This window comes from Chinchilla lanigera, unplaced genomic scaffold (assembly GCF_000276665.1).
Source record: "Chinchilla lanigera isolate Chin_1 unplaced genomic scaffold, ChiLan1.0 scaffold00030, whole genome shotgun sequence".
NCBI lineage: Eukaryota > Metazoa > Chordata > Mammalia > Rodentia > Chinchillidae > Chinchilla > Chinchilla lanigera.
In genome coordinates, this window is record NW_004955431.1 from 4,391,900 (window position 1) to 4,407,057 (window position 15,158).

Consider the following 15,158-nt stretch of genomic DNA (forward strand, 5'->3'; position numbering starts at 1 on the left):
AGAGAGAGAGAGAGAGAGAGAGAGAGAGAGAGAGAGAGAGAGCAGGTTCCAGAAGACATCCTCTCATTTGGAAAACATTTACTGAATGAGCCACATCTTCACTCGTGAACTTGGGAGTGTGGAGGGTGTTGAAGTGCTTGTAGTGAGAATAGTGTGGACTTGGGGAAACACTGTTGCCTTGGGGAAAACAGGTGTAGTTTGGACCATTGCCCGGTTATTACAGGCCTCTGCGAATCATGCAGTCTATGATAGGGGTTGACAAGAAGGGATTCTAAAATTTGAGAATAAAAACTTCCTTTTGACATTCCCGCATCTGTTTCTTCTCATATGATAAGATATGGGAGACCACATCTAGGTTTCAACACAGAGTCCTCGTGACCCAGCAGATGGTTTGGACCGAGCCTGAAGTCAGACTCTGCTGTGTCTTTCCTATTGCCCCCCCCCCCCGCAGCCTCACCCCATCAGAGGCTTCACCTTACCGCGGTAGGTGGCGGTGCAGAGCCTGTTGCTGGCCAGTCTCCTGGACCGCTACCCTGGCCTGGCCTTTACTCTGTGCGGGCTCCACTTCCTGCTCCCCTATGCAAACTTGCTTCCACTTAGATTCCTGGGCATCCTCCTGCTCTGGTGGAAGGATGGACCAGCTATACCAGAAATGTAAGCAGAAACAAGATCCACAGAACCCAGAAATGAAATGTTTGAAGGACAGCTCTACTAGTGAGAGGAGAATTCCATGCTAATGATGCCAAGGATGTAATGGCATCTCCAGGATGTGGGGAAGGGTTGGCATTTATGAGTTGTCTCAGCTGGCCCTCCTATTTCTATCAGGGGACAACTAGGCCATGCCATGGAGGAGATGGGTCTCCAGCTTCCAGAAGCCTCTGCATTCTCCAGTGATCAGAGCAGACTCTTGCCTATACCCATTTCTGCCATCACCTCACCTCCTATGAGCATTTTTCTGACTCCTGGGTACAGATTTAACAACATGTGTGCTCACTATCACTCTGTGAAAGGCTGGAATCCTGATGTCTGGGTGTAGATCTGTCTGTCTTGCTCTTCTAAAGCTCCTTGAGTGCGGCAGGTCTATTTTCTAAGCCCCTGAAGGACCAATTACAGCTTTTTGCTAAGGCCACATATTTACTTCTGAATGCACTCCCAGCAATTGGGTCTCCAAGTAATTAAGCAGCTAGTGTGTCTCAAAACACTCTGTGGTTTCTGGTAATAATTTCTATGTCATTAACTTCCAGCAAGTAACTCTGTGAGGCAGGCTTTCCATCACCTCTTCCACCAGGATTAGAAAGATAAGTTAGTAGACTTACTTTGAGTTTGGTCTTAGCCGTAGGAATTCTGATTTCAATCTAATGCTCTTTTTATCATGATAGCAGTTCCTAAACCTGGAGAGTACCCTCTAAAGCTGCTTAACAAGCCAGTTATGGGTTCTGCTCTGGACCTCCTGACACACCAAGGGTGTGAGATGTCACCATCTGTGTCATCCAAAAGTTGTTCCATAATAAATCTGCTACTCCACACCCACTGCCACCTTCACTGAGCAGTTCTCATGTGACATCCTTGCCTGTGATATCCAGCGTGACAATGCGTGACTTTAGAATCTGGTCCTAACTACCGAAAATTGTATGTTCCTTCTTAGTAAACTTATTTGTAAAGAATGCATGTATGTCTCCCAGGATCCTCCTTCTATAGAATCTAGTCTAACTGTTAGAAAGCCCAAGGTTAAAAACAGCTATGTCAGGTAAAAAAAGGTCAGGAAAATTCAAGAGCCATGCTTAGAAAAGCCTCAGAAAGGCTGCTGAAAGGCTTCTGAGCTGAAAATATGGACCTTTCTTCAGCAGCTAGCTCCAAACCAGCTGGACCATGGCTAATTGGACATGTCTGGAAAGATGTATTATTAGAATTCCATAAAGTAAGGGGCAAGGACCCTGGCAATTAAATGACCACAAAGTCATCCAAGAATCACCCATTAGAGAGACTGCAAATGGTGAGAAGGCTCTTCCTGTCTGGAAGAGAAAGTCAAATTTCAGCAGCTCCCCAGCAGGCAGACCACTAAACCCTAAACTCCATCAGGACATAGACCCTCACCACTAAAATTCTCCAGAGGAACAGTTAAGAGTTGGTTTAAGAAGTTTCTCAAGCTGATGAAACCTGCCACAAGTCCAACAGGGGGTCACCCTGACTGTGACTTCTAAGGAGTGGTCATCTCCAGAGAAAGGTCTGGGCTACTTGCCTAGGTGTTGTGTACTGGTCAGCCTGGAAGCCATTAGTTTAACCATCAAGAGAATCAGGAAACAAATTGAAGCAAGCTGAGATTTGAAAAACATATTAACAGGGGCCTGATGAGATGCCATAAGAGTCTGACAGCAGAGACAACTGGAATGCTAATTTTTAATTGATACTGAAAAGTGGTTGCTTAAATATCTAAGTCAATATAGATTGATTTTTCTGTGGTTCAATAGTCCCTTTTTAATTGCCCTGAGGAGCCTCTCCACTGACACATCTAAGACCCAACTACACAGTGATGTGAAGACAAAGTGTTCCTGAGCTCCAAATAAGGTTCTGTGTGCAGCCCTCAGGCCTGGGTCCTGCCTAGTACTTCATAGTGCTATGAAATAAGGAGGCTTGGCCTCCACGCAGTCATGAGACCCCCTTTTAAAGAGGGCTGAAAGAATGGGTGAGATCCAGACCTTAGCTGGTCCTCAGAGATGCATCATCTACATGGTGTCCCATATTCTACCAGAGCTCTGAGATATTCTGTCAGGAGCAATAGTACCTAAAAAAAGCAGAAAGGAGGCAGAGGATCGCTCACATCCCACATCCATGAGCAAAATCAGATAAAATGGCATACTACCCAGAGCCACCATGGTGACAACTGACAGAGGTGAGTGGCAGATGTGATCAGTGAGGTGAGTCTTGAATGTTTGACCAAGTACCTAGAGACTGGGAAGCAAATAAATCTCTGAGGTAGTGAGAGTCCCCACACTGCCTATCTCCACAGCCCTGACAGGCTTTAGCTACTGATGGAAACATCACAATACTCACATAGGACCAGGTGAGAAGGGGGCTCCCACGGTGACCCTTTAGTGGCCCTCTCCACCTCAGAGCTAAGCTGGGCCTACAAACCCATGGGAACTAGCACTGAAGCCAGGATGAGAAGCACATGCCATGAGTAGAAGCCATGAGTCCTACAAAGCTAAACGCTATATCTGCTGCCCACCAGGGAAGGTAAGGAAGAAACCCTGCTGGACTAGCAGGAAATTCCAATTCATATTACCTGAGAAAACTGTGAAAAGGTCTGAGCTTCTTTGGGTTTATGGCCCAGTTGGCTGCATGCTTATTTCCCCAAGTCTCTCACAAACATCTGATAGTTTGTCATTGTTGTAGTTTGTGTCTGGATGTCCCCCACAAAGCCTCATGCAGTCATGGGGAAGGCTTCTAGAGTTTATGATTGATTCATGGTCCAATGTTGGAATTATGGGTGTGAGTGCTACACCCGCCCTGAGGCAGGTAGTCTGCATATAATAAGGGAGGGAAAAAGGCTTGTTGTCCCCTCCTTTCCCCCACCCCCACCTTTTTGCTCTTGTTGCTTTTGCTGTTTTCTGCTGCCATGAACCGTTGCCCTCTGCCATGTGCCACTCTGACTTGGAGCCAGCCAAGTACAGACTGAAACCTCCACAAACTGTGAGATAAATAAACCTTCACTTCCTTAATTTTGGGTGTCAGGTATTTTGTCTCAGCAACGAGAGAAAAGTAACCAAGACAATCATTCACTTATAGTGTGCGAGTGATCATTGGCACTCCTACTACTCACCAAGTGATTAGAAACCTGTCCAGGTGAGCCCACAGGAATCACCATGGCTGAGCCACGGCAAAGCCAAGACATCCAAGTTTATCATCCTACCACTGGGGGAGTATGGAATTGTTCTGATCTGCTACTGAAAGTGGACTAATGTGAATGTGATCTGCCCAAGACAACCAAGCCTGAAGTTTAAATCCTGCTCCTTCCATGTTCTAACTGTGAGACCTCCTACAAATCACATAGACTTTCTGGATCAAGTTGCTTGCCTCTGTTGAGGGAGCAGTAATGATTGTTATATTATTTGACTCTTACGTCATGTAACTGTTGGGTCAGATGAGATAATGTGAGTAAAATACCTACCAGAAAGCAGTTCTCCAGCAAACGCTTGTTCAGCACACTTCCAATTTCCCCCAAACTGAGATGGGCTCAGTTTCTCCTTCTCTAAGTTTTGGTGTTGGATTTTGTCCAGGAAAGCAACAGTTGGAAAAGATAGCAATTGGGGCCTAGCTGCGAAGTTCTGACTCCTGCCTCTAAATAAGATGCCTGGTTCTGCCCAGTCTTGTTGGTCCCTGGTGGTGTGACCTCATGCAGCAAGAGTCTGAAAAGCAAATTCGCTCCCCTTCCTAGAGTCTAAGGAGTTCTGAGTAGTTTATAGAGGGGCCACTTAGGAACTCAAATACCTACTCTCTTTGAAGGTGTCTGTGGAAATCCAGCACCTCCTCACCTCACCCCAGAATTCACTTTCTTCATGAAGATAAAAGTGCTCAAAGCCAATATTGTTGGAGGGCTGGTCCACCATTTTGACGTTGCACTTGGTGGAGACCTCATTTTTGGATTTTAGGTTCTCTTTTGTGTACCATAAGCCAAATAGTAATCTTTGGTTCAGCTGAGCACTGGGTTGTTTTACCCAAAACTTCTATCATCTGTCATTTCTGGATCTGAGCAAGCTACAAATTTTGTCCTTCTTCCCAGTTTTAGAAGCCAGAAGAAAATGAGAAAGAAGATGCTTACAGGCCAGCCACGGTGGCACATGCCTGTAATCCCAGCACTTGGGAGGCTGAGGCAGGAGGACTGCCATGAGTTTGAAGACAGCCTGTACTACACAGAGTTCAGAGCCAGCCTGAACTACAAAGTGAGACCCTGCCTATACAAAAATAAAGAAATTAAATGAAGCTTCCAGTAGATGAGGAAACCCTGTTCAGGAGCTTTGTGTAGGACAGTGGAGGAGAGAGAATACTCTAAAATCATTCCCCAGCCACTGAAATGCTAGTGAGAAAGCCCCTTGCTAGGACAGAGAAGAATCTTGAAAACCAGTGTAGCTGAGACCTTGAGACTGAACCCATCGCCCAGCCCACATAGCATCAGACTCTCCAGGATGTAAGAGGAGAGTTCCCAGGACATGGGGGTGGGATGACAGGAGCATTGTGGTGGGTAGGGTGCTTCCCATGTCCACCCTGCAAACAGAGGTCATAGCTGAAGTACTTAATGGAGAAACACCAACAGTAGAGAAAAGATGTCTCCTTGGTGCTTACCCTTGTGATCAAATGGCGTTTTATGTCTTCCCATGATCTCATCCTCTGTGGCATTCAAGTTCTGGATCAGAAAGTAAGTGGTCATTTTCCCTTTGCCTTTCACTTTGATTTCACCTCTCTCAATGATTTCAAACCCTTGATTTTCCAGGCTCTGCACAGAGAAAATGTTGTATCCAGTATCAAAGATCACAGACCTGGTTACCATGAGCAGCGATACACAAGGAAAAGTCGAAACCAAGACGCACAGCAGTGGGAAGAATACAAAACATCAACAGGGACCTGCAGACAGGGGCAAAGGGAGCGGGAGAGAGCAAGGAAGAATGTCAGATATTCCGAACAGGATGCCGAAGGCAGAGTGAGACCCAGGGGACCTGCCCAAACCTCCCCTCATTGGCCCTGGGACCAACGTTCCTCTTTCCAAGGTCTCCATACATGCAGTTCCTCATTTCTACTGTACAACTTGGCTTTTACTCTCAGTACTCAAGTTTTGTCTAAATCTTCTCTGCTGTAAATCTTCTTTCCAGGATCACGTCCCTTCTCCTGAGCTCCCATGACACATACTCTAACTCCTGCAAACAAGAAAGTAAAGAGATGAGAGTCTTAGCCCGGCTCCCTGGCTTTCATCCATATTTTTCTCCTTTCTGTTCTACCTGGACCTGAAGTGAGTTATTAATCTTACTTTTACCTATCTGTAAATAAGAACAATACTGATATGTTTTCATGGACTTATTGCAATGGTAAATCAATGAACATACGTAAAGGAATGTAGAACCAAATGTGGCCCATTAGAACTGCTCAAGAAATTGTAAGTATTGTTTTATATCTTTACCTTTGTACTTCTCCCACTTTTAAAATAATTAAATGTGAATTTTTTTGCTATACTAGATCAGGAGTCAGTAAACTTTTTCTAGGAGACACCAGATAATAAATATTTTCAGGCTTTGCAGGCTGTATAGTCTTTCACAGTTATTCAACTCTGCCACTGTATCACGACATCAGTCATAGGCAATATGTAAATAAAGGGGTTTAGCTGTGTTCCAACTTTATTTATAAAAGGAAGTTACAGATTGGATTTGTGCTGTGGGTTATAATTTGCTGTTCTCTGCACTAAACCATATGCTTCTTGGGAGTGAAAACTATGTGATAGAAGGGGCTCAATAGTGTGTTGTGTTTTCTAACCTAGTTAAGCATGGGAGAAAAATCCTGAGTTTTTTCAGCTCACCCCATCCAATGACTGCTGGCCTTACTGTAAGTTCTGGAAGCGGGAGGGACAGAGGAGGCATAAATACATGAATGACTACCTGTAGGCTGTGGGACTGAGGTGTACTTTGTTGGGAAGTCCATGACTCTCCATCCTAGAGGGTGTGTTCACAGTGTCACCAAACAAGAAGTACCAGGGCATTTTGTCTCCCACAACACCTGCTAAGACTGGCTCAGTATGGATCCCAACTCTAATCTGTATAGACAGAACCTCATTGAAAAGAGACCATCTAATCCTTTTGCTTCTACTTTAAATTAAAGCATAATTTATACAAAGTTAAAAACTACAGATATTAAAGTGCTGAGCTCTATGAGTTTGGACAATTGTGTATAGCTTTATAAACACCATCCAAAATGAAATGTACACTAGTTGCACTATCTTCCAAAATTACTTTGTGTCTCTTTCCAGTTAAGCTCTCTCCCTTTCCTGCCCCAACAGAGACAATCATTTTCTTACTTCTTTTTTTCTGTCTTTTTATGCAGTTTAGGCTGGCCTTGAGCTCATTTTGTAGCCCAACATGGTCTCAAATTTGTAGCAATCCTCCTGCCTCGGCCTCCTGAGTGCTGGGATTACAGGCATGAACCACTACACCCAGCTACTTTCTTACTTCTTATGCCAAAGATTATTTTACCTGTTGTAGAATTGCACATAAATGAAATCATATAGCATGTAGTATTGTGTCTGCTTCACTGACTTAATATGTTTTGGAAATTCATTAGTATCACTGTATGCATCAGTAGTTCATCATTTTTATTGCTGAATAGTGAGATTGTAGAGTGATTCATTTATTCATTTTCCTCTCTATGACCATTTAGGTTATTGCCAGATGAGTGCTATTTTGATTAAGGCTGTTGTGAACACTTCTGTACAGGTATTTTTGTGGATATAGACTTTCATTCTTCTTAATACCTGAAACTGGATGTTCCACTTCTGGTTCACAAGGTAAATGCACATTTTAATTTTACCAGAACAAAATATTACTGCCCAATAATTCTCCACAGTTTTTTCTCCAGTTCTCTATTTCCCATTCCTATCAGCAATGTGACATTTCCAGTCACTCCATATTTTCACCATCATTTGCTCTTCTAGGGATTTCATTTACATGTACCTGGCAGATAATAATGTCAAACACAATTTTATAGGCATATGATCCATTCATATATCTTTGTTTGTGAAGTCTGCTCAAGTATTTTGCTCATTTAAGAAACTGACATCTTTTATTGTTAATAACTATGCATTCTCTGTGTGTGTGTGTGTCTGTGTGTGTGTGCCAGAGGTTGAATCTCGGGCCTTACATAACCTAGACAAGCCACCACTCAACCACACTCCCAGACCAATATCTATGTGTTCTACACTGTACATATTTGGATATGTGAGACATCTTTCTTAGTCTATGGGCTTGAATATTCATTATCTTTAATTTGTAGGAATTTAAAATTTTGTTCAATATATTGATTTCCTCAGACTGCCGTGATAAAATACCACTGATTGGGTGGTTTAAAAAATAGAAATGTATTTTCTTACAGTTCTGGAGGCTGGAAGTCTGAGAGCGAGGTGTGAGCAGATTTAATTTCTCCTGAGCCTGCTCTCTGTGTCCTCTCATGGCCCTGATTGTGTGGCGAGTCTCAGTATCCCTTTCCAGGTCCTAATTTTCTAGTCTTACAAGGATATCAGTCAGATTGGAGTAGAACATACCCTTAAGGTTTTACTTTTATTTAATCACTTCTTTAAAGGCCCTCTCCCCAAAAGGTCACATTCTTAAATACTGAGGGCTTAGACTCCAACATATGGATTTTGAGGGGGTACAATTCAGGCCACAACAATGAAACATAACAAGGTTTTTCCTTGTATGGTTAATACCCTGTGTACTAAGAAGTCCATAAAACTATCTCCTTTGTTTCCATCAAGAACTTTTATGAATCTAGGTTTTATGATTAGATCCATGATACAGATTCAAATTATTCTTTATACATGAAGTGAGGTAGAAATTTTCCACTCCTTATGATATTCTGTTATAGCAGAAGCATTTCCTAAAAAAAAATTGCTTTCTCCACTGAACTGATTTGGCAGTTTGGTCATACATCAATTAACTTTTAATATGTAGTCTATTTCCAGATACATTCTACTATGTCAATGACCTACCTGTTTATTCTTCTGCCAATCCTATTCTACATTTACTACTATAGCTTTAGAAGAAGTTTTGGAATTATATGACTTACATTTTCCAATTTGGTTATTTTTCAAGACTGTTTGGGTTATTCTGGATTCTTGGTGGCTTACATTAGGATTCCGGATTCTTGGTGGCCTTTAACTGAAACATTCATCTCTTATCTGATTTTTCTGTCTCTACCTTTCATTACTTCCCATTCAAAGTTTTTATTTATACATTGAGGTTTTTATTCAACACATGAATACTGTATGCTTCTAACAAGTTGAGTACTGTGGATGCTTTGTTCTTGTAGTGACCTAACGATAGCTTTTACTAGAAAACTAGTACGGACACTGTGCCAGTAGGTTCTGCACTATTTCTTCCAAATTACCGTGGTAAGAGCAAATAGAATATATTTCCAGTACATCCTGCAAAGAGTTATAACTTGGGAAAATCATATTCTATTTTATAATTAGTTGTATTTTTTAGGTGATTGTTAAGTTTATTTTGAACTTTTGACTGACAGGGGATGAAGATGAGACAATGTCAAAAAGCAGAGGGACATGATCCCAAGTCATGTGGGGGCAGGTGTGGGAAGATCAGGATCTGCTGAGCTATCAAAAGAGGATATTTATTTTTCATCTCCAGACTGTGTAACTTTCATCATGTGAATAAACTTCTCTGCTTGGAAGAATAGCTTCTTAGGAGAAAGGTAAGCAGATGACTCACTGAGGGCTACATGGTAGAAGGAAAGCTGTTCTGAATACCTAGTCGTACCGTTATGCCTGAGCTTCACACTAAAGCCAGCTTCACACTTCAGTCTGAGCTCGGAACTGTCAGACAGCACTTTGGAAACATGACTTCCTTCATGAGAAAATTGGGCTATTCAGTAAACCTGAACCACCTGTTGAAATTTTTAAACACAAAAGCAGGAATTACTAATGGGCTGAGTTTCAGGATGGATTGTACCATACAGTGTAAGCAGGGAGAGGTACTCAGCATCATCCTAAATTGTGGACAAAGGAAGGTTGCAGTGAATCATAGGAAAACTTCAGGCACCACAACCTTCTCCAAAATTTAAGAGAAGTTGAGACTGCAATGTTTTTCTTAATATCTCTGTTTCCTAGGAACACAGGCAAGAGAAGAAAAGAATTGCAGAAATCACCCATTTTAATGGTGGTAACATACCCAGGAACCTCCTGATCAGACTAGAACTCTACTTTTGCATGTGAGATATTTGATATAAAGCAAATTATTCATTTGCTCCCTACCTGGATGGGTTCTCCAGTTACAGGATTCATCACTTTTGCAGAAATTCTCATCCCCAAGGCAAAATTAGCCACTCTTTGAGCATGGCTTCTAATAGGAACTGGAACACCACCTGCCACCATATAGGCATCACCCATTGTTTCCACCTGCCACGAAAAATGGTATTCAGAGATTTCCTTTGTGCACTAAACCCATTACTAAATATGCTTGCCACTTTTCATATTTTGACAAAAGGGACATATTAAAGAAGATAGGGATACTTTGCTAGAGATATGAGGACCAGGAATAAATAAGTAAGAAGGAACATAACTCCAGAAAGAATGAGTCAAGAAGTCTGTATTTAGTTAGTTAGCTAGTTAGTTAGTTAGCTAGTTGGTTAGCTAGTTAGTTAATGATGCTGAGGATCAAATCTTACTTATCCTCAACACTTACAATTCCTTTTGGCTCTTTCTTCACCCCACTCCCATCAACACCAAACCCCTGATTAGTGCAAATAGTCTAAAGAAGCCCTACTTGAATCCTAGAACACATCACGCTACATAGACACTTACTTTGTAGGCCTCGTGGACATAGTCAATCTGTCAAACTTAGACTACATTGAATTCAGCATATTCACTATTTGGATAGGTTCACAGGCAGCACAGATGTTAGTAAATGTCACCACGTCACTGAAAAGGATAGTGCAGATTTCAAATTCTCCTGCAATAGAAACTAGGTATCAATGATAGCCAAATATGTAGAATAATAGTTCCATGAATTCTGGATTCAAGTTTGGGAATCCAACCTTCCTATGCCTTGGGGAAGGGGAACTGGATGCTATTCACCTGTCACTCAATAAACATCTATGGAGCACCTGTTGTGAACATATCTATTGAGTTCTTGCTATGAGCTAGTCATCATGGGAGAAGAATCACGGCATGCAAAACAAGCAGACAGGGCCCCTACCCTTAAGGAGTTCCCAGTCTACTGAAGGAGGCAGAAGAGTGAACAAATACTTCTAGGAAGATGTTAAAAGTGGTGTAGGATGACAGATATGGCACCTAAAAAGTAGATTCAGGCCCAGCCTGAACTACAGAAAATCTAGACTGGTCATCATGACGTGGTGAGTTTCCTTGTCTTTGTGTGGTGGGACAACTACTATGTCCTCCTAACTCATGTACCTGCTTCCCCCCTGCTCCCTACTCATGCTAAGTTCCACATGGCATCTGGATGCCCTGTTAAGTCTGATCCCCATTCTTCTACCTCAAGTCTTCCATGACTGCCATCACCCTTAGAATATAGCCCCAAATCTTTACCACGGCCTACAAAGAAGACTACTGCTCTGTCCTGGTCACCTCTCTGACCTCATGTCTCAGTGCTATCGCTCTGGCTCACTGCACTCTGCCCACACTGACCTCCTTGGAGTTTCTCTGGCATGTTAAGTGTCTCCTACTTGCAGGCCTTTCACATGTCATATGCTCTGCTTGACAAACTCTTCTCAAATATATACACTGTTCACATCTCAAATGTAACCCACTCACTGAGAACTTTCTTAGCCACTTTGTCTTTGATAACAATCCCTAGACCAGTGATGGCAAAGCTTTTAGAGCTTTCAATTGTAACAAACAGACTGCTGTCACACTCGTGCCATAAGTTTGTCACCACCGCCCTTCGACTCTCTATCCTCTTAGCCTGATCACCTGTCCTCTGCTCCAGAAGACTCATGCAGCATACTTTTTAGGTGGAATTATTTTGCTATTTTCTGCCTTTGCCACTGGGATATTAAACGTCATGAGACACTATGATCTCTGCTGTAATCCTGGCCCAGTGATGGCAGACCTTTTTAGAGCTTTCAATGATACAAACATCCTCCTGCAGCACACCTGCCATAGATTCACCACCACTGCCCCTACAGTTTGGTGTAGGTAGGTTCTCAACTAATATTTCACTGAGTGAGTTAATGACTCCTTAAACACATCTGAGTGCCTTCTAAATTATTTATACCTCTGGTGGTAATCTCCTTTTCATGAAACTTTCTTTTTTCCTTGGCTTCTGGTTTACCAGTTCTGTCTTCATATTTTTATCACTCTTTTGATCTTGTTTTAAATCTTTTACTGGCTTCTCAATCTCCTTAAATCTTGGGTATTCCAAAGGTTCAATGTCCACCCTCTTCTCACCTGAGACCTTCTAAGTGATCTTACCCATCATTCATACAGTCTATGATTAACCATCACCCACAGTGTAGTAACTCTCAGACCTATAGCTCCAAGCTAGAACTTTCCCTAAAACTCCTAACTACCTGCTGGTCTTGCTATGTGGAGTATCCCTCAGACATCTCAGACTCAACAGCTCCAACTTGACCTTATCAGCCTCCCTTTAGGTATGCTTTTCTTTCTGCTCTGTCTTTGGAAATTGTCCCATGTTCCCATGCTGGCAGTCTCAGATTCCTCACTGACAGTGGTCTCTGATCTTTCCCATTGGGTCAGCATGAAAGCCTGCTGCCTCTTCCTGTGCTGCCTTCGTTCAGACCTTAAGCTGCAATCCCTTGCGCTCTGACCAGTTCTTAGCCTGCCTTCCTGTATTGCATTCACTACATCACAGCCAAAGACAATGTCTTTTTGCATAATAATTCAGATTCATCACTGTCTCCTTGTGCCTCCTCCACCTGCTTGCCCTCATCAGACCCCACTTTTGCACGCATCCTTCTGAGTTAAGGACAATGCACTGCCACTGCCCGAAAATTTTATTTTCAGATAGCTTTACCTTTGTTCTCTCAATGACATTCTCCTGAAGTGCCTTTCCCTGTTCCACTCTCACCTCGAGGCCCACCTCAAGTGCCACACGCTTTTGTGAATGGCCTTCACAATTTCACCCTGCTGCCTGTGGCTTTTTCTCCTGATACTAACTTATTATTAATTTCTCTGTCATCTGTGACTCTACAGCCCATGGAAACAGTAAGTATTAAAAGAGTATGGATTTTGGAGTTAAATCGACTTAACATAACTTGTTTCCAGCTCATAAACGGGGGTGAAATGTCAATGTGCTCATCTGTATAGAATGGACAACACTTCCCTTATTGAAATATTGGGAAAATTAAATTTAAAAAAGGTATATGTAAAATATCTGACACAGTTCCTGGCACAATGATTGCTTCTTAATGCACATTATTTTCCTTATGTTTGGCCACTCTCACATCCATTAATTTATTCTGGATGTATCTGTCAAGCCCACAAGGCTGTGAGCTGCTTTGGGTGCTCTGGCTCTGGCACAGTACCTGGTACCAAGTTCACCAGGCATGTCTGAGAAGGAACACACCCTTGGGACAAATGGAAAGTGAGTTTTGAGTAAACAGCCCCAGAATGGTCTTGCAAGACACTCTCTGACTTCCTAGCTAATTGTGGGTGTGTTATTTATAGTTATAGTTAAGGACCCTACTCTTGGTCACTGAGTAATAAAGGCAGTTTCAGGACATAGCTAAATTCTTAGTTCCGTGTGTGTGTGTGTTTGACAAACATTTTTATCTACTCGACATTTCACGGCTGCATTATTCCTATTATTCTCAACGTGGAGAGGAGAAACTGAGAAGGTGCCGAATAAGCAGTTAACCCAAGATGGGGCCATTTACAAGTGATGGAGCCAGAATTGAACCACAGATCTACCTGGTTCAAAGCCCATGCCCCTAACCACAAAGGTGCACTGCCCCCTGCTCAGAGATGCCTGTTCAGGGAGAGAATGCTTTTCCTGCTCCACCATTTTGCCCTCCTTCAGCTGGCTGACCACATGTTCAGGCAGCATGGCATACAGCAAGGTCTCTGTCCTCTTCTTTTCAATAGCCAAGTGCTTGGAGAGGACACACAGCTCCTCCTTCTTCCTCTCCACCTGGTTGGAAAGCCCCATCTCTGCCAGCCTTTGCTGGTTAAGGAGGACGAGATCCCTGGTGGTGTGGTGGTGGGCAGTGTCTGAGAGATGCACCTTGCACTCCTCCAGCTCCTGCAGACTGCGGAGCTTTGGTGAGTGCATGAAAATCATGCACTGCAGGGACTCCATCCAGATCATCTGACCTTCCCATCATAGAGAGAAAAGAACCAATACAGTCTTTCACCAAGACTGAACTCACCAGATAAGCAAAGATCGCCCACACGATATACCTTTTGGCCTGGCACAGTTGCGCTTTCTCCCTTTCAGCCAAGCGTGGTGGAAATTACCTCTATATTCTGTCTCCACTTACTCACCTCCTGCTCTCTGCACAACAGATCTCTCTGTGGCTGCTTCCTGACTTTGAGGGGCACCCAGTTAGGAACGCCAAAGTGTTGACCCCAGTACAAGTATTACCTTTACCCCGCCTTACTGCTCTTGATGGAATTAACCTGATCCTCCTTGGAATCTTGCTTTCCAGGACTTTCTGACACTGCTTTCTCTGTGAAAATTTCCTTACTACTTTGAATTTTTTTCTTTATGATTTCTTTCTAAATCTCATGCCTTAAATTTCAGAACTCTGGCTTTGTCTTCATATTCTGTCTAGACCTATACTATGCACTATCCTGTGCTCTATACTATGCTGCCTATGAATTTGAATTTCCAGAAAAGCCTTGCTTCCTGGGTTAGATCTTTAAAACTAGATATGTCTATTAACTTACTATACAAGCAATATACATTCATTGGAGAAAAGATCAAAGTGAAAGAGAATAATGAAAATATTTCATAATCACACCACATAAGACAGTTACTGTTAATTAATATTTTGGAATAAGCATTTATGTTACCAAAAATGCAACTATCTGCATCTTTTCATAATCTAAATTTTTCACAGAAAAGTACAGAACAGACTTTCTTCTATTGTACTCAACATAACCACAAGTCTAATGGAAAGATAGCACAGAATGTGAGCCCTTCCACATCAGATACAGAAATTGCCTCGAAATGATTCACAGACTTAAATGTAAGAACTAAATCAATAGTACTCTTAACAAGCTCTAAGAAAATAGAGAGAAACATGACATTGGATGTGGCAATAATTTCTTGGTTATGCTACCAAAAGCATAGGTAGAAAGAGAAAAATTAGATAAAACAGGCTTCTTCAAAATAAGAAACTTCTATGTATCAAAGGTTAGTACAGACAGAGTGAAAAGGCAAACCATGGAATGGGAGAAAATAATTGCA

The 15,158-nt window shown here is 42.4% G+C and overlaps 1 protein-coding gene across 1 annotated transcript in view; it reads right to left on the minus strand.

Moving 5' to 3' along the window:
- LOC102012676 (guanylate cyclase soluble subunit beta-2-like) overlaps window positions 1–15,158 on the minus strand; it is a 69,414-nt gene that overhangs the window by 4,032 nt on the left and 50,224 nt on the right. The window contains 7 exon segments of the mRNA XM_013515724.1: window positions 4,533–4,654; window positions 5,341–5,489; window positions 6,639–6,796; window positions 10,022–10,165; window positions 10,571–10,590; window positions 10,593–10,724; window positions 13,745–14,059. Coding sequence (XP_013371178.1) covers window positions 4,533–4,654; window positions 5,341–5,489; window positions 6,639–6,796; window positions 10,022–10,165; window positions 10,571–10,590; window positions 10,593–10,724; window positions 13,745–14,059 — 1,040 coding nt within the window.